This window comes from Erinaceus europaeus, chromosome 13 (genome assembly GCF_950295315.1).
Source record: "Erinaceus europaeus chromosome 13, mEriEur2.1, whole genome shotgun sequence".
In the NCBI taxonomy this organism is placed as follows: Eukaryota; Metazoa; Chordata; class Mammalia; order Eulipotyphla; family Erinaceidae; genus Erinaceus; species Erinaceus europaeus.
Window position 1 is genome coordinate 62,585,287 of NC_080174.1, and position 16,187 is coordinate 62,601,473.

At 40.6% G+C, this 16,187-nt stretch overlaps 1 protein-coding gene across 5 annotated transcripts in view; it reads right to left on the reverse strand.

Annotated features, from left to right (window-relative positions):
* ST3GAL3 (ST3 beta-galactoside alpha-2,3-sialyltransferase 3) overlaps positions 1 to 16,187 on the reverse strand; it is a 270,798-nt gene that overhangs the window by 235,882 nt on the left and 18,729 nt on the right. For 4 of the 5 annotated variants that reach the window (XM_007535285.3, XM_060206044.1, XM_060206043.1 and 1 more), the window contains exon 2: positions 1,563 to 1,707. The exons of the other annotated variant lie outside the window; for it this stretch is intronic. In XM_007535285.3, the coding sequence (XP_007535347.1) occupies positions 1,563 to 1,677 (115 nt within the window). In that variant the 5' untranslated portion in view covers positions 1,678 to 1,707. The remainder of the gene's footprint in view (positions 1 to 1,562; positions 1,708 to 16,187) is intronic. 5 annotated transcript variants of the gene reach the window in all.

Consider the following 16,187-nt stretch of genomic DNA (forward strand, 5'->3'; position numbering starts at 1 on the left):
CGCTGTGCTACAGCCCAACTCCCAGGGCTGCCGGTGTTTTTCTGTCTGTCTTTCACTCACTATACCCCTTCCCTCTAAATTTCTGCCCTTATGGAACTCTGGTGGTGGGAATTGTATGGAATTGTATCCCTCTTATACCATAATCTTGTCAATCATTATTAAATCACTAATAATTTTTTTTTAATTTAAGGAAAAAGAAAAGAAAATTAGAGGCCAGATGGTAGCACATCTGGTTGAACGCATATGTTACATTGCACAAGGACCCCACCCCACCTCCACCTGCAGAGGGTAAGTTTCATGAGTAGTGAAGCAGGACTGTAGGTGTCTCTGTCTTTCTCCCCCTTTTTTTAATTTATTTTTTATTAACTTTATTTATTGGATAGACACAGCCAGAAATTGAGAGTGAGGACAGAGTGTAGATAGCATAATGGTTACGCAAGCAGACTCTCATGCCTGAGGCTGCAAAGTCCCAGGTTCAATCCCCCACACCACCATAAACCAGAGCTGAACAATGGTCTGGTGAAAAAATAAAATAAAAATAAAAAATAAAAAGAAACTAAAAAAAAAAAAAAATTGAGAGTGAGTGAAGTGGGGGGTGATAGAGACAGAGAGAGACCTGCAGCACTACGTCACCACTTGTGAAGCTTTACCCTCTGCAGGTGGGGATCAGGGAACCTGGGTCCTTGTACACTGTAACGTGCACTCAACCAGGTGCGCCACCACCTGGCCCCTGTCTACCTCTCTACCCCTTCCCTCTCAATTTCTGGCTGTTCTCTATTCAATAAATATAATTTTTAAATTAAAAAAATAATTTTAAAAATAAATAAATTTCTCTGTCCTATCAAATAGTTTTAAAAGTTTTAATTTAAAAAAATCAATGTTGTAGATTATATTATGTTGAAAACAGAAATGTTATGCATGTACAGACTACTGTATTTACTGTCAAATGTAAAACATTAATCCCCCAATAAGGAAATTAAAAAAAAAAAATCAATGTCAATATCACACCCTAAGGCAATAAATGGCTAGTAGGAGCACGCTACACTAGAATAATTAAAAAGAACAACATTCAATAACTAGAAAATACTGGTATAGTTTGGGTTTTTATTAGAGTAGCTCATTTTGTTGTTGTTGTATTGGTGTATCGCACCAAAGTAAGAGACTCTGGGGTGGGGGGGAGGGTCCAGGTCCTGGAACATGATGGCAGAGGACCTAGTGCAGGTTGTACTATTATTTGGAAAACTGGGAAATCTTATGCATGTACAAAACATTGTATTTACTGTTGACTATAAAACATCCCCCAATAAAGAAAATTTTTTTAAAAAGTAGTTCATTTTCCCTGGATTCATAAGAGGATTTAGCATGGCATGCAGTTCTTCTAAAATTTCAAAATATTCAGCTTCTAGGTAAAATGTCATAATACACTAGCCTACAACCCAGCAATGTTTGTTTACACTCACTGTCCATCTCTGAAGAATATGAGAACTTGGCAGCCACATGAAAACCCAGTTAAGTGATCTGCAAGGGCTTTTTCTGAGGCTGGCTAGGGTGACTATACTTACTGGAGTCCTCCCACTGGAGTAAATGTAGCTTCCACGCAGAATAATACAAAAATCCCAGTACCAGAAAAAGGCAGAGGGCTAGCAGCAGATTGCGCACAAATACCAAGAGTCCCATCTTCACATGATTTATGATTTCCTACATGACCTAAAAAATAAAAACCAAAAAAAAAAAAAAAAAACAATTTAAGTCTCAAAAGAAAAGCAATCATCTAATTGATATACTTACCCTTTCTTAAAATAAGCAATTACGGATAGAATTTCCCAAGGAAGAACAACACCCAGGGGTTACCACTGAGGTTACAACATGACATCCTCCTCCAAAACCTGTTCTAAAGCGAATAGTTTCACCAGGCACTCAGCACCCAAGTTAGAAATTAGCAGTCATTCTTGTGTCTCATTCCTGAGAGCTAGTCACTAATGACAACGACAGCCTCCCAGCTCTCAAATCATGTGCCTCTCCCACAATCACTACCTTAGCCCCTGCCATCACTGTATTCCTACAAAGAAGTTCCTATTGCCTCCAAACTGGTACATGCCCAAAATGTTTTCCATAAGACATGATGCACTGGTTTAATGTTATTACACAAAATCTAATGCTACTTCTCCAATTAATCCCTTTTGTATTAGTTTTCTACTGCTGCTGGAACAATGTAGGGCAAATTCAGCAGCTTCAAATAACACAGATTTATCATCTCAGAGTTTTGAAGGCCAAAGTCTGGGTACACTTTGGTTCCATTGGACAATAACCCTTCCTGGAGACTGAAAATCAATCTACTCAAAGGTCACTCAGGCAGCAGAGAAGTCAGTTCCTTGCAGCCAGATGGCCAAGCTTCCTGTTTCCTTGTTGAGTGTCAGTCTTTGCTCCTGTTCTCCTTCTCCTGCTTTCAATGTGCTCCCCTGCACACTTCAGCCACCATAGGCTAAGTCCCTCTAGCTCTGTGAATCTCTTCCATTACTCCTTCAACTATATCTTGCTTTGGCTTCAAGTCAGAAAACTCTTGGTTTGGGGGTTCATGTAATTAAATTAGATCTGCCTGAATAATCAACATAATCTCCTATTTTAAGGTTCATAAATTTGGCCTCAACTGCAAAATCTCTTTTGTATGTATGGTAACATATTTATAGACCCCAGAAATAAAGTGGAGACACATTTGGGAGGCCATCCTACCAGATACACCTTTCATTAAATTCACTTTTCAATTCCTTTAGAATAAAGTAACTGGGGAGTTGGGCGGTAGCGCAATAGGTTAAGCGCATGTGGCACAAAGTGCAAGGACCAGCGTGAGGATCCCGGTTCTAGCCCCCGGCTCCCCACCTGCAGGGGAGTCGCTTCACAAGTGGAGCAGCAGATCTGCAGGTGTCTATCTCTCCTCCTCTCTGTCTTCCCCTCCTCTCTCCATTTCTCTCTCCATTTCTCTCTGTCCTATCCAACAACGACAACATCAATAATAACAACAATAATAATAACTACAACAATAAAACAAGGGCAACAAGAAGGGAATAAATAAATATTAAAAAAAAAAAAGAATGAAGTAATTGCTCCCTAAATTAGCAGCTTCCAATTGTGCCCCAACTTATTCTGTAGCCATCTCCTCATCCTCTTTTTCTTCTTTCTCCTCTTTTCTTTTTTCTTTTGCCATAGGAGTTCCTGTGTGATTCTGGGTTGGGGTTACGGTTACTTAAAAGGGACAGATGGTTAGAGTCTATCTTGTGTTCTATTCAGACCCACCTGGTATGCTTTCTGTCTTACAGGAATACCCTCCACTATGGGTAAAGTCCAGACCATCCTACCAACTCTTTTTCTATTTTAACACTGTTTTTGCAATTGCTTGCATTTTTAAATCTGGGGAAATTTAACATTTTTATATTATAAATTTTTTATTTGTTTTTAGATAAACGGAGACAGAGAGAGTGTGTGTGTGAAAGAGACCATACCATAGCAGTAGGAGCCAGGCTTGAACCTGGGTCTCTCACATAGCAAAGCAAGGTACAACTGAGCTGTTTCACCAGCCCAAAAATAGCATTTATGAGTTACAAATTCAGTCTCAAGAGACAAGTTTTCACAGAAATATCTGACCTTCAACCTAATTCAGACTAGCCAAGGTTGGTTTTTTTTTTTTCTTCCCTGCACTTTCCTTTGAAGTGCATAAGTGCATGCTTTCAGAAGCTGCTTAATGATAACAATCTGGAAAAAGTTTATCATAACTTTTTTTTTTTAACTATCTGTGGTGTATCTGACCAAGTATTATATACTGAAAATCCAAAAAGTGGGAAGAAGGATTGAAAGTTAAAATGTTTTTTTTATTACCTTTATTTATTGGATAAAGACAGCCAGAAATTAAGAGGGAAGGGGGGGTAGAGAGGAAGAGAGACAGAGACCCCTGCAGCCCTGCTTCACCACCTGCAAAGCTTTCTCACTGCAGGTGGGGATCAGGGACTGGAACCTAGGTCCTCGCACATTGTAACATGTGTGCTCAACCAGGTGAGCCACCACCCAGCCCCCAAAGTTAAAATGTGAACCTTCCCTCCCACCCCCAAGATTTGTAACTTAAGAGAGGAGGAAAGAAAGAAACAGAATTGAAATATCACTCTAGCACAAGCAATCAACGTTTGGGATTAAACTTGGGACCTCATGCTTTTAAGTTCAATGCTTTAGCTACTGTGTCACTTCCTAGACCACATTTTAAAAAAATAAAATGTTAACTTTTTGTAATGCAGAAATAGTATAGTGGCTATGCAAAAGTCTTTCATGTCTGAGACTGGAGATCCCAGATTTAATCCCCAGCATCACCAAAAGCCTGAGCTGAGCAGTGCTCTGATAAAAAATAAACTTTATTGCTTTGCAAAACTAGGAGAGCAAAATTACACTCATACATTGCTGATGAAGAGAAGGATTTGGCAATACCCAGCAAAATTAAATATGCTTTCACTCCTTATGCCAGTAATTCTGTTTCTAAGAATCTATCCCAAAGATACACCAACAAAAAATGCATTTAGACTTATGCACATGGCTCTTCACTATAGCACTTTTTGTAATATTAATAGAACAAGGCTGAAAGTTCTTTGAATTTCCCTCAATAGGCACTGAATAAACTATGGTATATTCCCAGAAGGCAGTCCTAAAAAGAAACATTCTCTCATCCCCTCCTCTCTCCCTCCAAAATTAATTAATTGAGAGAGGGAGACAGCATAATGATGATGCAAAAAGACTTTTCATGCCTGAGGCTATAAAGCCCAAGGTTCAATTCCTAACATCACCATAAACCAGAGTTAAGCAGTACCCTAGGGAAGAAAAATAAATTAATTAACCTAAAAATTATTAGGCTTTAGGGGCCAAGGACAGAAGACACATATATCTCAGATTAAAAGGGAGCACCAGTCTAATATGAGGAATCTGAAGTATGCTAACAAGTGACTGCCAGAGGCAGAGGCTGATCAAATAAGCAAATATATGGAGTTGGGCACACATGGCAAAAAGCACAAGGACCGGCATAAGGATCCTAGCTCGCGCCCACCTGCAGGGGAGTCACTTCACGGGCGGTGAAGTAGGGCTGCAGGTGTCTATCTTTCTCTCCCCCCTCTGTCTTCCCCTCCTCTCTCCATTTCTCTGTCCTATCCAACAATGACATCAATAACAATAACTGCAACAATAAAAAACATGGGCAACAAAAGGTAATAAATAAATATTTAAAAAAACAAATAAGCAAATATATTGAGGTAGGACAGAGAAGAGACTTATCAGTGCAAAATAATGGTCTTTAAGATATAAACATTCGGGGGAGTCGGGCTGTAGTGCAGCGGGCTAAGCGCAGGTGGCGCAAAGCACAAGGATCCCGGTTTGAACCCCGGCTCCCCACCTGCAGGGGAGTCGCTTCACAGGCGGTGAAGTAGGTCTGCAGGTGTCTATCTTTCTCTCCCCCTGTCTTCCCCTCCTCTCTCCGTTTCTCTCTGTCCTATCCAACAACGACGACAACAACAATAATAACTACAACAATAAAACAACAAGGGCAACAAAAGGGAATAAATAAATTTTTAAAAAAAGAAAATTAAAAAAAACAATGACATCAATAACAATAATAACTACAACAATAAAACAAGGGCAACAAAAGGGAATAAATATTTTTTAAAAATATATATAAACATTCAAAAATACATATAAATGTGGGCAATGTATATGTTTACCTTTGTGTGTGTGTGTGTACATACATGCATTCCCTAGCTCTATTCATGGAAAAGAGCCTGGCAAAGTCATATCCCAATAGCAAAAAGTACATTTAACACTGCGACCTTACTTATTAAAGGCAGGGATCCTTGCAGGGATGGCTAATTTAAGGCTGAGAGAGAAATGTCTTCTGGTACCTACAAATGCTCAAAGAGTAAAAACATATCAACAGGAAAAATAAGCCTGCTGGAGGGATTCCCACTAGCCAGATCTGGAGCAATTTAAAATCAAAATAAATACTGATAATAACATTATAAAATCTACTAAAGGGGCCAGGCGGTGACAAATCTGGTTAAGCACACACCTTATGGTGCACAAGGACCCAGGTTCAAGGCCCTGGTAACCACCTGCAGAGGGAAAGCTTCACAAGTGGTGAAGCAGTACTGTAGGTGTGTCCCTCTGTCTCTTTCCCTCTCTATCTTTTCCCCACCCTTCTCAATTTCTCTGTCTCTATCCAATAGTAAATAAACAAAAAAAAAATCTATTTTTAAAAACCTATTAAATAATAAGAAGAAAGTTCTCCCTAGGAGTACAGTACCAACTGTTGAATGTAGAAGAAATAATATAATTAGAAAATCATTATTTGGCAATCATTTAGTAATAATTCAATCAAGAAACATCAAAGGATGCTAAACTTAATGGGCAAAAGCTCCCCACAAGACACTATTTATTACAGAGGAGAAGACGGGGCCAGGCAGTGGCACACCTGGCAAGCACACACATTCCTGTGCGTAAGGATCCAGGTTTAGGACCCTGGTCCCCACGTGTAGGGGGAAGCTTCACAAGTGGTGAAGCAGGGTTGCAAGTGCCTCTCTTTACTATTCTACCTGCTCCTCCTCCCCTCTCAATTTCATTAATATAAATAAAAGTTTTTTAAAAAGAATAATTTTAGATGGAGAAAACTAGCAGACATCATAGCACAAGCTGGCTTAAAGCTTGGGGGGGGGGGGGTGTTTAGATAGTTAAACTGCTAGAGCATCAAACTCCCATGCCTAAAGTTTCCAGTTTAGTCCATGACATTGCGTGTGTCAGAGTACTGCTCTCATATTTCTCTCTTCTCTCCCTGCTGCATTTGAAACTCTCCCTTTCATGTAATATGTAAAAATATTTTAAAAGGTTATAAGAAGTGATGGAGTAGTAGTGCACATGGTAGAGTGCATATCTTATAGTGTGCAAGGATGCAGTTTCAAGCATCCTCACCTGCAGAGGAGAAGCTTCACAAGTGGTAAAGCAGTGCGGCAGGTCCCTCTCCCTCTCTCTCTCTCTCTCTCTCTCTCTCTCTCTCTCTCCCTCTCTCCCTCTCTCCCTCTTCCCTTCCTTCTCAGTTTCTTTGTCTCTATCCAAAATAAGCAAAAAAAAAAAAAAAATTAAAGGATATGAGAGTTCTTCATAGTATTTCTGCTACCTATTTTTTAGAATGAAATTATTTCAAAATGAAAAATTTAAATGAGCTTAGCTAAAAAGTCAAATATTCAAAGTGGCGGGAGCAAAGTCAGGCTTCAGGGAACTGTGAGGCTGAGGTTGAGTGTGGTGCGGACCGCCTGTGAAAAAACGGGTGCCTGAAGGTACAGTCACCCCGTCAGTCTCCCCCACCAGGGGTCGAGCATGGGGTCTCAGTCTCCAGGGTCAGTCTCTCCCTCCCCCTCCCCCCGTGTGCCTGCTGATAATCTTACCTCCTCATTCCCAAACTAGGGCTAGGGCTAACTGCAAAGCGGGAAGTCCTGGACTAAACTGAAGCCATTTCTCCTTACATTGATCATTTAAAGACCTATTGGCTATATCAGATAAGCACAAATATACCTGGGGACAATAAAAGATCCCTGGGGGAAGTACATTGCAGTAACAATGACAATTGAGTGTGAAATGGCCTAGGAGCAGAAGCTGCTGTACCCATTTAAATAGCTACTTATCACCACTATAGCTTCTTAATCAGCTAGACTCAGACCAAAAGCCAGAATTACAGGGGGCTTATAGTGTGAGTGACAGATTGTGGTCTTCATTTAGTTGTAAAAGGCTCTATTGCTTACCCTCACCCACAAACGCCCTGCTTCCACTTACAGACATCCATGATGAGTATTAGGTTGTGTAGTTAAATAGCTAATGTTAGGATATATGGGTAGAAGTAAGTAAACTTTCATTAGCTAAAGTTAGTGAACTTTTCCCACAACGACCCTGGATCCATACTCCCAGGGAGATAGAGAATGGGAAGGCTATCAGGGGAGGGGGTGGGATGTAGAGATCGGGTCATGGGAATTGTACGGAATTGTACCCCTCTCATTCTATGGTTTTGTTAATGTCTCCTTGCTTAAATTAATTAATTAACTAATTTTTTTAAAAGTTAGTGAACTTTCATATATGCAAAAGTTAACCAGAGGAGAGACCCCATGGTGTGTGCTTACTTTACAGCAGATTTCTTTAGGTGGACAGCCTACTATGATCTAGTTAGACCCATCCAAGAATGGGTTAAGAAGAAAAGCTATTAGATTTAGCTCCAGAGAAAAATGTTTATTCATACAGAAGGTCAAAGTAGGAAGATGGTCAAAACACAGTTGGTCATTTCAAGGGAACTTTCAAGGAAAAAATTAAGACTACTCCAGACCAAGGAAACTTTCAAGGGTAGATTTAGACTACCCCAGACCCAGGAAACTTTCAAGGGGAGATCAGGATGCCCCAGACCTAGGGAACTTTCTAAGGAAAATATACCTATAATAATAATGTTGTTTAAGGTTATTCCTGATGTTAATGAAAACAATTATACATGATGTCATCTATATCCTTGATGTTAATGAAAATAATCTTACATAATGTCAACTATATCCAGGCAAAAAGTGTTAAAATAATAAACCTCTGCAGGCAGAGAGAAAGAAAGAGACACCTCTCTCCTGCACCTGAAACAGCTGATGTGTCTCTCACTTCATTCATCTCTCCGACTCCCCCTTTCCTTCAGGGACTCTGAATTACTCTTGCCGGGAGCCGGCTCCCAGCATCAAAGAGATACTTCCATGGGGGAACACTGAACTTGTATGCCTGATATCTCAGATTCAAGCCCAATAACACATACATATGAGCTGAGCAGTGCTCTGGTTCTGCGCTCTCTCATAAAAAAATCAATTCAGAGACTTCTGCCATGATGTGGTGGACTGGTAGCTCCTGTTTGCTCTCATGACCACCACCACAACAAAAACTATGTATGTTGATACATGAAAAAAATACATATAACAGCATATAAATGAGCTTTGGGCTCAAAAAAACTGACAACCACTAAGGTTCAGAATCCAGGCAATAGGAACAGAAATTTTCTCACAAAAGGTAAAAATTCCCTCTCTGCTTGTTTACACTCTGCTCAATCAGGATCTCATCTTTGCAGTCATTTGTCCTATGATTTCTTCTCATTGCAGTTTTCAGCTACATCAGCTCTAGCTACTTCCACCACCCAGCACTGCTTCTGCTAAGGCTTCCCTGTGAATGCCCAAATGCACCTGTGGTGACTGCCTGGTTCTACACCCCCAATTCTGCTTGCTAGGTTTCACCTGCTCAATCCTAGGGAGGGCCTCTGCTTCAATAGCTTCCATCTGGTTCCAGTTAGGCACTTGCCTCCCACTGCAGGTGACCCCTATCTAGGCTGATGGCTCTGTATTTGGGATTTTCTTCAGTCAGCTGTCTTGGTCCAACATTGTGGATGATTTCTTTTGTCTTCCCATTATATCTGATTCCCAGAGAACAACAAAAAGAGAATGAGAGAGAGAGAGAGAGAGGAAGGACAGAAGGACTAAGCACTAAAAAAAGGCTGAGGCGATAACATAATGGTTATGCAAAAAAGTTTCAGGCCTGAGGTTCTGAGGTCCTAGGTTCAATTCTGGGCACCATCATAAGTCAAGAGTTGAACAGCGCTCTGGTGAAAAGGAAAGAGAACTAAAACAAATCTCAAATATAAGAGAATTGAATTATGGGACATCAAGAGGAACAACATTCATATTTGAAGAAATTTTAGCTGAGAATTTCCCCTAAATTAGAAACTGATACCTGAATCCAGAAGGTTCACAGGGCTCCTAAAAAAAAAAAATGCTTAAAATATAGATTGTTTTAATTAGTCATCAGATTATATACAAATCTGAGTTCACTGAAAAAACTACATCTAACTCTTCAAATTTATAAAACATCCTATAGGGTCTGGGAAATTGCTCAGTGGCACAGTGTGTGTCTTCTGTGCATTAGGCCCTGTGTTTGAACCCATGCAGTGGGTAAAATAGTATAGCAGAGTTCTGTGCCCCTCTCAATAAAATGCAAATTAAGGTAAGAAATGTCTTGGAAACTACAGCAGGCTAGAATATGGTTATTCCTGAACTATACCTGGTAACAATTTTTAGTCTGAAACATTAAAGCTTTTACTGACCTTCAAATATCAGCAGTAATGGATATGGACTCTATTATAACAAAATTATGCAGTGTGGAAACCACAAAGTATTTCCTGAGCTTGTCTCCTGCAAATATCTCTGAAGCAAGCTAATAATTAGACATTATTAAGTCCTATTTATTATCTAGCTTCTCAAGTTACTGAAAAGCTCATCAATTTTTTAAAAATATGTTTTGCTGAATATGCCTCTCGTATGCAGATTTTTATGCATGACTAAGCAGATTTAAGTAGCTAATTAGCATGTAGCATATTAAATTATCCCATACAAAGAATTGTAGGGTGGGTAAGATAGCATAATGGTTACATGAAAGACTTTCATGCCTGAAGCTCCAAAGTTCTGGGTTCAATCCCTCCATACCACCTAAAGCTGGAGCTGAGCAGGGCTCTAACTTCTGTGTTGTAGTCTTTCAGTCTCTGCCTTCTCTGACGCTATCTAAAAATAAATAAAATAAAAACATCATCTTAAAAAATATTGTGGGGCCCAGGCGATGGCACATCCAGTTGAATACTCGCTTTACCATGCATAAGGACACAGGTTCAAGGCCCAAGTTCCCACCTACACATGGAAGCTTCATAAGCAGTAAAGCAGTGCTATATGTGTCTCTCTCTCTTCCCCTTCCCCATCATTTTCTCTCTGTCCCTATTAAATAAATAAATAATGTGTACATTCTAACTGCAGGTCAGTTTATGAGGGATGGGCTGGGGAGACAGCATAATGGCTATACAAAAAGCTTTCATGTGTGAAGCTGCATAGTCTCAGATTCAGTCCCCAGCGCCACCACAAGCCAGTGCTGAACAGTGCCCTGGTTTAAAAAAATATGTGAAGGATAAAATAGTCAACATTGCTAACACTCATATAGTACTTAGAACAGACCAGTCATAGTTCTAAGATTTTTGTATTAAAAAACTCATTAAAAATTCTGAACAATCCTATAAGGTTATCATTTCCATCAAATAGAAAAGAAACAGAGACACACAGAGGTTAAGTCATCTAGTCTATGATCACTGAGCTATTAAGTTACAGAATCAGGATCCAAATCCAAATGACATGGTCTTGGTTTTCTCTTTAATTCAGTGCTAGGGTAGGAAGCGGTCCCCCAGGCCCAGTTTGTCTTTTTTTTTTTTTTAAACCAGAGCACTGCTCAGCTCTGACTTTTAGAGGTGCAGAGGCCTGAACCTGGGACCTCAGAGATTTTTTTTCCCCTTTTGTTACCCTTGTTGTTTTATTGTTGTTGTTATTGATGTCATCATTGTTGGATAGGACAGAGAGAAATGGTGAGAGGAGGAGAAGACGGGGGGGAGGGGGAGGGAGAGAAAGACACCTGCAGACCTGCTTCACCGCTTGTGAAGCGACTCCCCTGCAGGTGGGGAGCCAGGGGCTGGAACTGGGATCCTTATGCCAGTCCTTGCGCTTTGCACCACCTGCATTTAACCCACTGCACTACCACCTGACCCCCTCAGAGATCTTTTTTGCATAACCATTATGCGATCTCCCCCACCTCATTCATTACTTTCCTAAGGGATAAAAAGACAGGCTAATAGACAGAAAGGAGACACCACCCTATGGAGAGTCCCTGGTACCATCATTGATTGATGTTTTCATGTGGTTCCGGGGCTTGAAACTAGGGCTTCACACAGGATGTGTGCTCTACCGGGGGAGCCAGCTCCTAGTCCCTACTCTGATTCCAGTACTCTGATTTCCTACTCTTCAAATGGGAAAGTTTCATCAAAATAATAATTAAAAAGGAATCAGTACAACAGCAAAACAAAAATTCTGCAACAAAAGTAGACAAAAGAACGGGAAGGGCCAGAGGGAAGCATGGCAAATGGAGAGCATGAAACGGTGAAAATGTTTTCCTAGAACGGATAAAGATCACTAATAGAAAATTTTACCAGCCCTACCCTCTCCCAAATGGCTCTAAGAAACAAGAGTTAAATAAAAGCAACAGTAAAAGAAAGAGTTCATGTGGTCCAGGAAGTGGCACAGTAGATTGTGTTGGACCTCTAAGGCATAAGGTCCAAGTTCAAACACCTGGTAATGCATATACGAGAGTGATGCTCTGGTTCTCTTTCTTCTCCTAACTCCCACATAAATAATAAACAAATTTTAAACACACACAGTAAAAATGACATTAAAAAAATAATAATAGAACTAGAGTCAGAGAGGTTTTCACTGAGTAGGGCACACATCTTGCCATGAATACAGCCCTGGTTTGAACTCTAGTGCTATAGTGTTTCTCCCTCTGGATCTTTATCCAGAGGGATAAAAAAAAAAAAAAGAATAAAAATGTGCCTCCCTCCAAAAAAATAAATAAGTAAAGCAAAAACTGGCCGAGAAGTGTAAGATCAAACATGAACAAAGAGCCAGCTCCTTAAAAAAAAAAAAAGAGATCGATCACCTATTAGTTTGCACACTTTAAGGAGATTCAAGCCCCAGCACTACAAGGGAGCACCATGGATGGCACCAAGGGAAGCTCCACAGACAGCATAGTGATGTGGTGTCTCTTCTCTGCCTGTCTCATTCCCCCTCTATATGAAATAAAAAATAATGAGAAAAAGGTCAGCCTGGGAGCAGTGGAACCACATATGTGCAAGATGCCAACAAAAAAAATTTTTTTTTAAATAGGAAAAGTAATACATCACCAAAATGAATGCCTCAATGGAAGGAAACAAGGTAGAAATTACAATAATATAATAAGGTATGATGGCCATGATGGATTAAAAAAATTAAGATAAAAATGACAAAAATTAAAATATTGAGCGGGAGAGATAGTACAATGGTTATCAAAGACACTCTCATGCCTGAGGCTCTAAAGTCCCAGCTTCAATCCCCTGTACCACCATAAGCCAGAGCTGAGCAGTGCTTTGGCTAAATAAATAAATACAAAGTTCTGTGGACTGGGAGGAGTAGATAGTGTTAAAGGTCTCAAGAATGAGACCTCAAGTTTGATCCCTGGCATCACAGGTCACAGAATGATGCTCTGGTGTTCATTCTGTCTCTTTCTCTCCTTCCCTCCCTCTCTGTCCCTCTTCAATAAATAATAAATCTTACAAAAATTAAATTACCAAAACAAACCAAACAAAAGCACATAGCAATAGCTATCATATAGAGATACAGCATAACCACAACTGTTATCTAAGAGCCAAATAAATAGAACAAAAAAGATACACAAAATAAAGCTGACCCAGAGATAAGAGTATTGGCTTCTCTAAACCACAACAACCAAGACAACCTAAAGATCTTCAAGGGAGATTTAAAAAAATGGAGCAAGGGGGGGTCGGGCGGTGGCGCAGTGGGTTAAGCGCATGTGGCGCTAAGCGCAAGGACCGGTTCGAGACCGCGGCTCCCCACTTGCAGGGGAGTCGCTTCACAAGCGGTGAAGCAGGTCTGCGGGTGTCTATCTTTCTCTCCCCCTCTCGGTCTTCCCCTCCTCTCTCCATTTCTCTCTGTCCTATCTAACAACGAACAATGGCAATAATAATAACCACAACGAGGCTACAACAACAAGGGCAACAAAATGTGGGGGAAAAATGGCCACCAGGAGCGGTGGATTCATGGTGCAGGCACGGAGCCCAGCAATAACCCTGGAGGGAAAAAAAAAAAAAAATGGAGCAAGGGAGGACCCTTAGTAGTAGAACAGCTGTCTAGTATGCAGGCAGCCCTGGGTTGGACCGCTGACACCACAAAAGAGCAACAAAGATAATAAATAAATAAATAAATAAATAAATAAATAAATAAATAAATAAATAAATAGTAATAAACTGAGTCAGGGTAGAGGAGAAAGCATAAAGGTTATACAAAATGACTTACATGCCTGAGACACTGATGTACCAGGTCCAATCCCTACCATCATCATAGGCCAGAGCTAGAGCTGAGTAATGCTCTAGTAAAAATAAACACATAAATAAATAAAGAATAAATTTTAAAACTAAAATTTTTAAATGAGTCACATGGTCCAAGAGGTTGTACAGTGAATAAATTGTTGGACCCTCAAATATGAGGCCCTGAATTTGATCCCTGGCAACACATGTGCCAGATTCTCTTCTCTCCCTATTTTCCTATTTTTTTTTTAATTTTTATTTGATAAAGAGAATGAAGCTGAGAGGGAAGGGAGATAAAGAGGGAGAGAGAGAGAGACACTCGCAGCACTGCTTCACTGCTCATGAAGCTTCCTCCCTGCAGGTAGGGACTGGAGACTTGAACTCAGGCCCTTGCACGTTGTAACAGGTGCACTCAACTGAGTATTTCCTTTCTCAGCCCCCTCATATAAAAATAGCTTTTTTTAAAAAAAAATTAAATATTTATTTATTACCTTTTGTTGCCCTTGTTGTTTTGTTGTTGAAGTTATTATTGTTGTCGTTATTGGATAGGACAGAGAGAAATGGAAAGAGGAGGGGAGGATAGAGGGGGTAGAGAAAGATAGACACCTACAGACATGCTTCACTGCCTGTGAAGCGACTTTCCTGCAGGTGGGGAGTCGGGGGCTTGAACCATGATCCTTACACCAGTCCTTGCACTTTGCACTACCTGCGCTTAACCCGCTGGGCTACCACCGTACTCCCAGATTTTTAAAAAAATAAGTTAGAGGGGCTGGGTGGTGGTACATCTGGTTAAGTGCACACGTGCAAGTACCCAGGTTCAAGCCCCCACACCCCTACCTGCAGGCACTGAGTGCATAAGCATTGAAGCAGGTACAGCAATTATCTCCCCGTCTGTCACCTTCTTTATCCACCTTCTGTCTCAATTTCCTTCTGTTCTATTAAATAAGAACTCCATGGGTGGTAGTCTTTTGTGCTCTCTCTTGTGCACACTCTTAGCACTCTATCATAAAAAATTCAAAAAAGTAAATAAAAATGGGTCCTGAAAGTGGCTCAGTAGTAAAAATACACATGAGACCCTAGGTCTGACCTCTTATGATACACTGAAAAAATGCTAAGGGTTAAGCTGAGGTTCTGATTACCCACTGTGTGGGTTACAGTTACTGCTCCAAATTCATCCTTTCCTGTTTGCTCTGTGAGAATAGATCTGAACCCTTTGAATACTTTTCTTTTGATAGCTGGCATAATGTCAAGTTGTGTTGATAAAGTGCTAAAGAAACTCTGCAGGAAGAATAGGGTTTGCTCCTGGTCTCCACAGTGTTCCTACGTGCTCCCTTTGCAGACTCCTGTTGCACATGCAATTTCTCCAGACCCAGCAGTCAACAATGAGCAGCAGCCAGCAGCTTCCTCTCTGTGCCTGGCAGCAGTGCTGCTGGTGGGCCAACTCTGTAAACAGCACCGCAGCTCCCTCCACACAGGCTCTGCCAAGCAACACCACAGAGGTTTCTCTGCATCCGGGGAGCTAAGGTCACATCCCACACACAAATGTCTGGGTTTTACTTTACCTATGCAGGGGAGAGATGAGGTTGGGGTTTGGGAGGGTGCTCCTCATTGAGTGCTCTCAGTCCTCTGGTAATAGTTTTCTTTGGACCTACTATTTCTACATTTCTAAGAGATTTGTTAATGTACTTACTTATGAGAGAATCCACACATCATAATTATGACTACACATGTAGTGCCAGGAATCACAGATGCATGTAAGTCCTGTCCTCCACCACTGAGTTACCACACTGGCCACTATATTCTTTAGTTTCTTTGGAGGTCTCTTAACATCATCTTTTTTTTTTCTTTACTTTTTTTATTTTATTTTACGTCTTCTTTTTTTAAGATTATTATTTAAGATTTATTTTTGATGCTGAAACTTCACACCTGTGTAATTTTACCTCCCAGCAGACTCCCCTTTGTTTCTTTTTAATTTCAGACAGAGCCCAAGAAAGGGAGAGAAACAGAGAGGGGCAGAAAGAGAAGAAGAAAGAGCAAAATAAGGAGAGATGGCATAGCCCTACTCCACCACTCATGAGCTTGCCCTGGTGCAGTGCATGATGTGTCCACAAGGAGCCTGGAACTCACACATGTCAAAGCATGCACTTTTCCGTGTGAGCTATCTCCT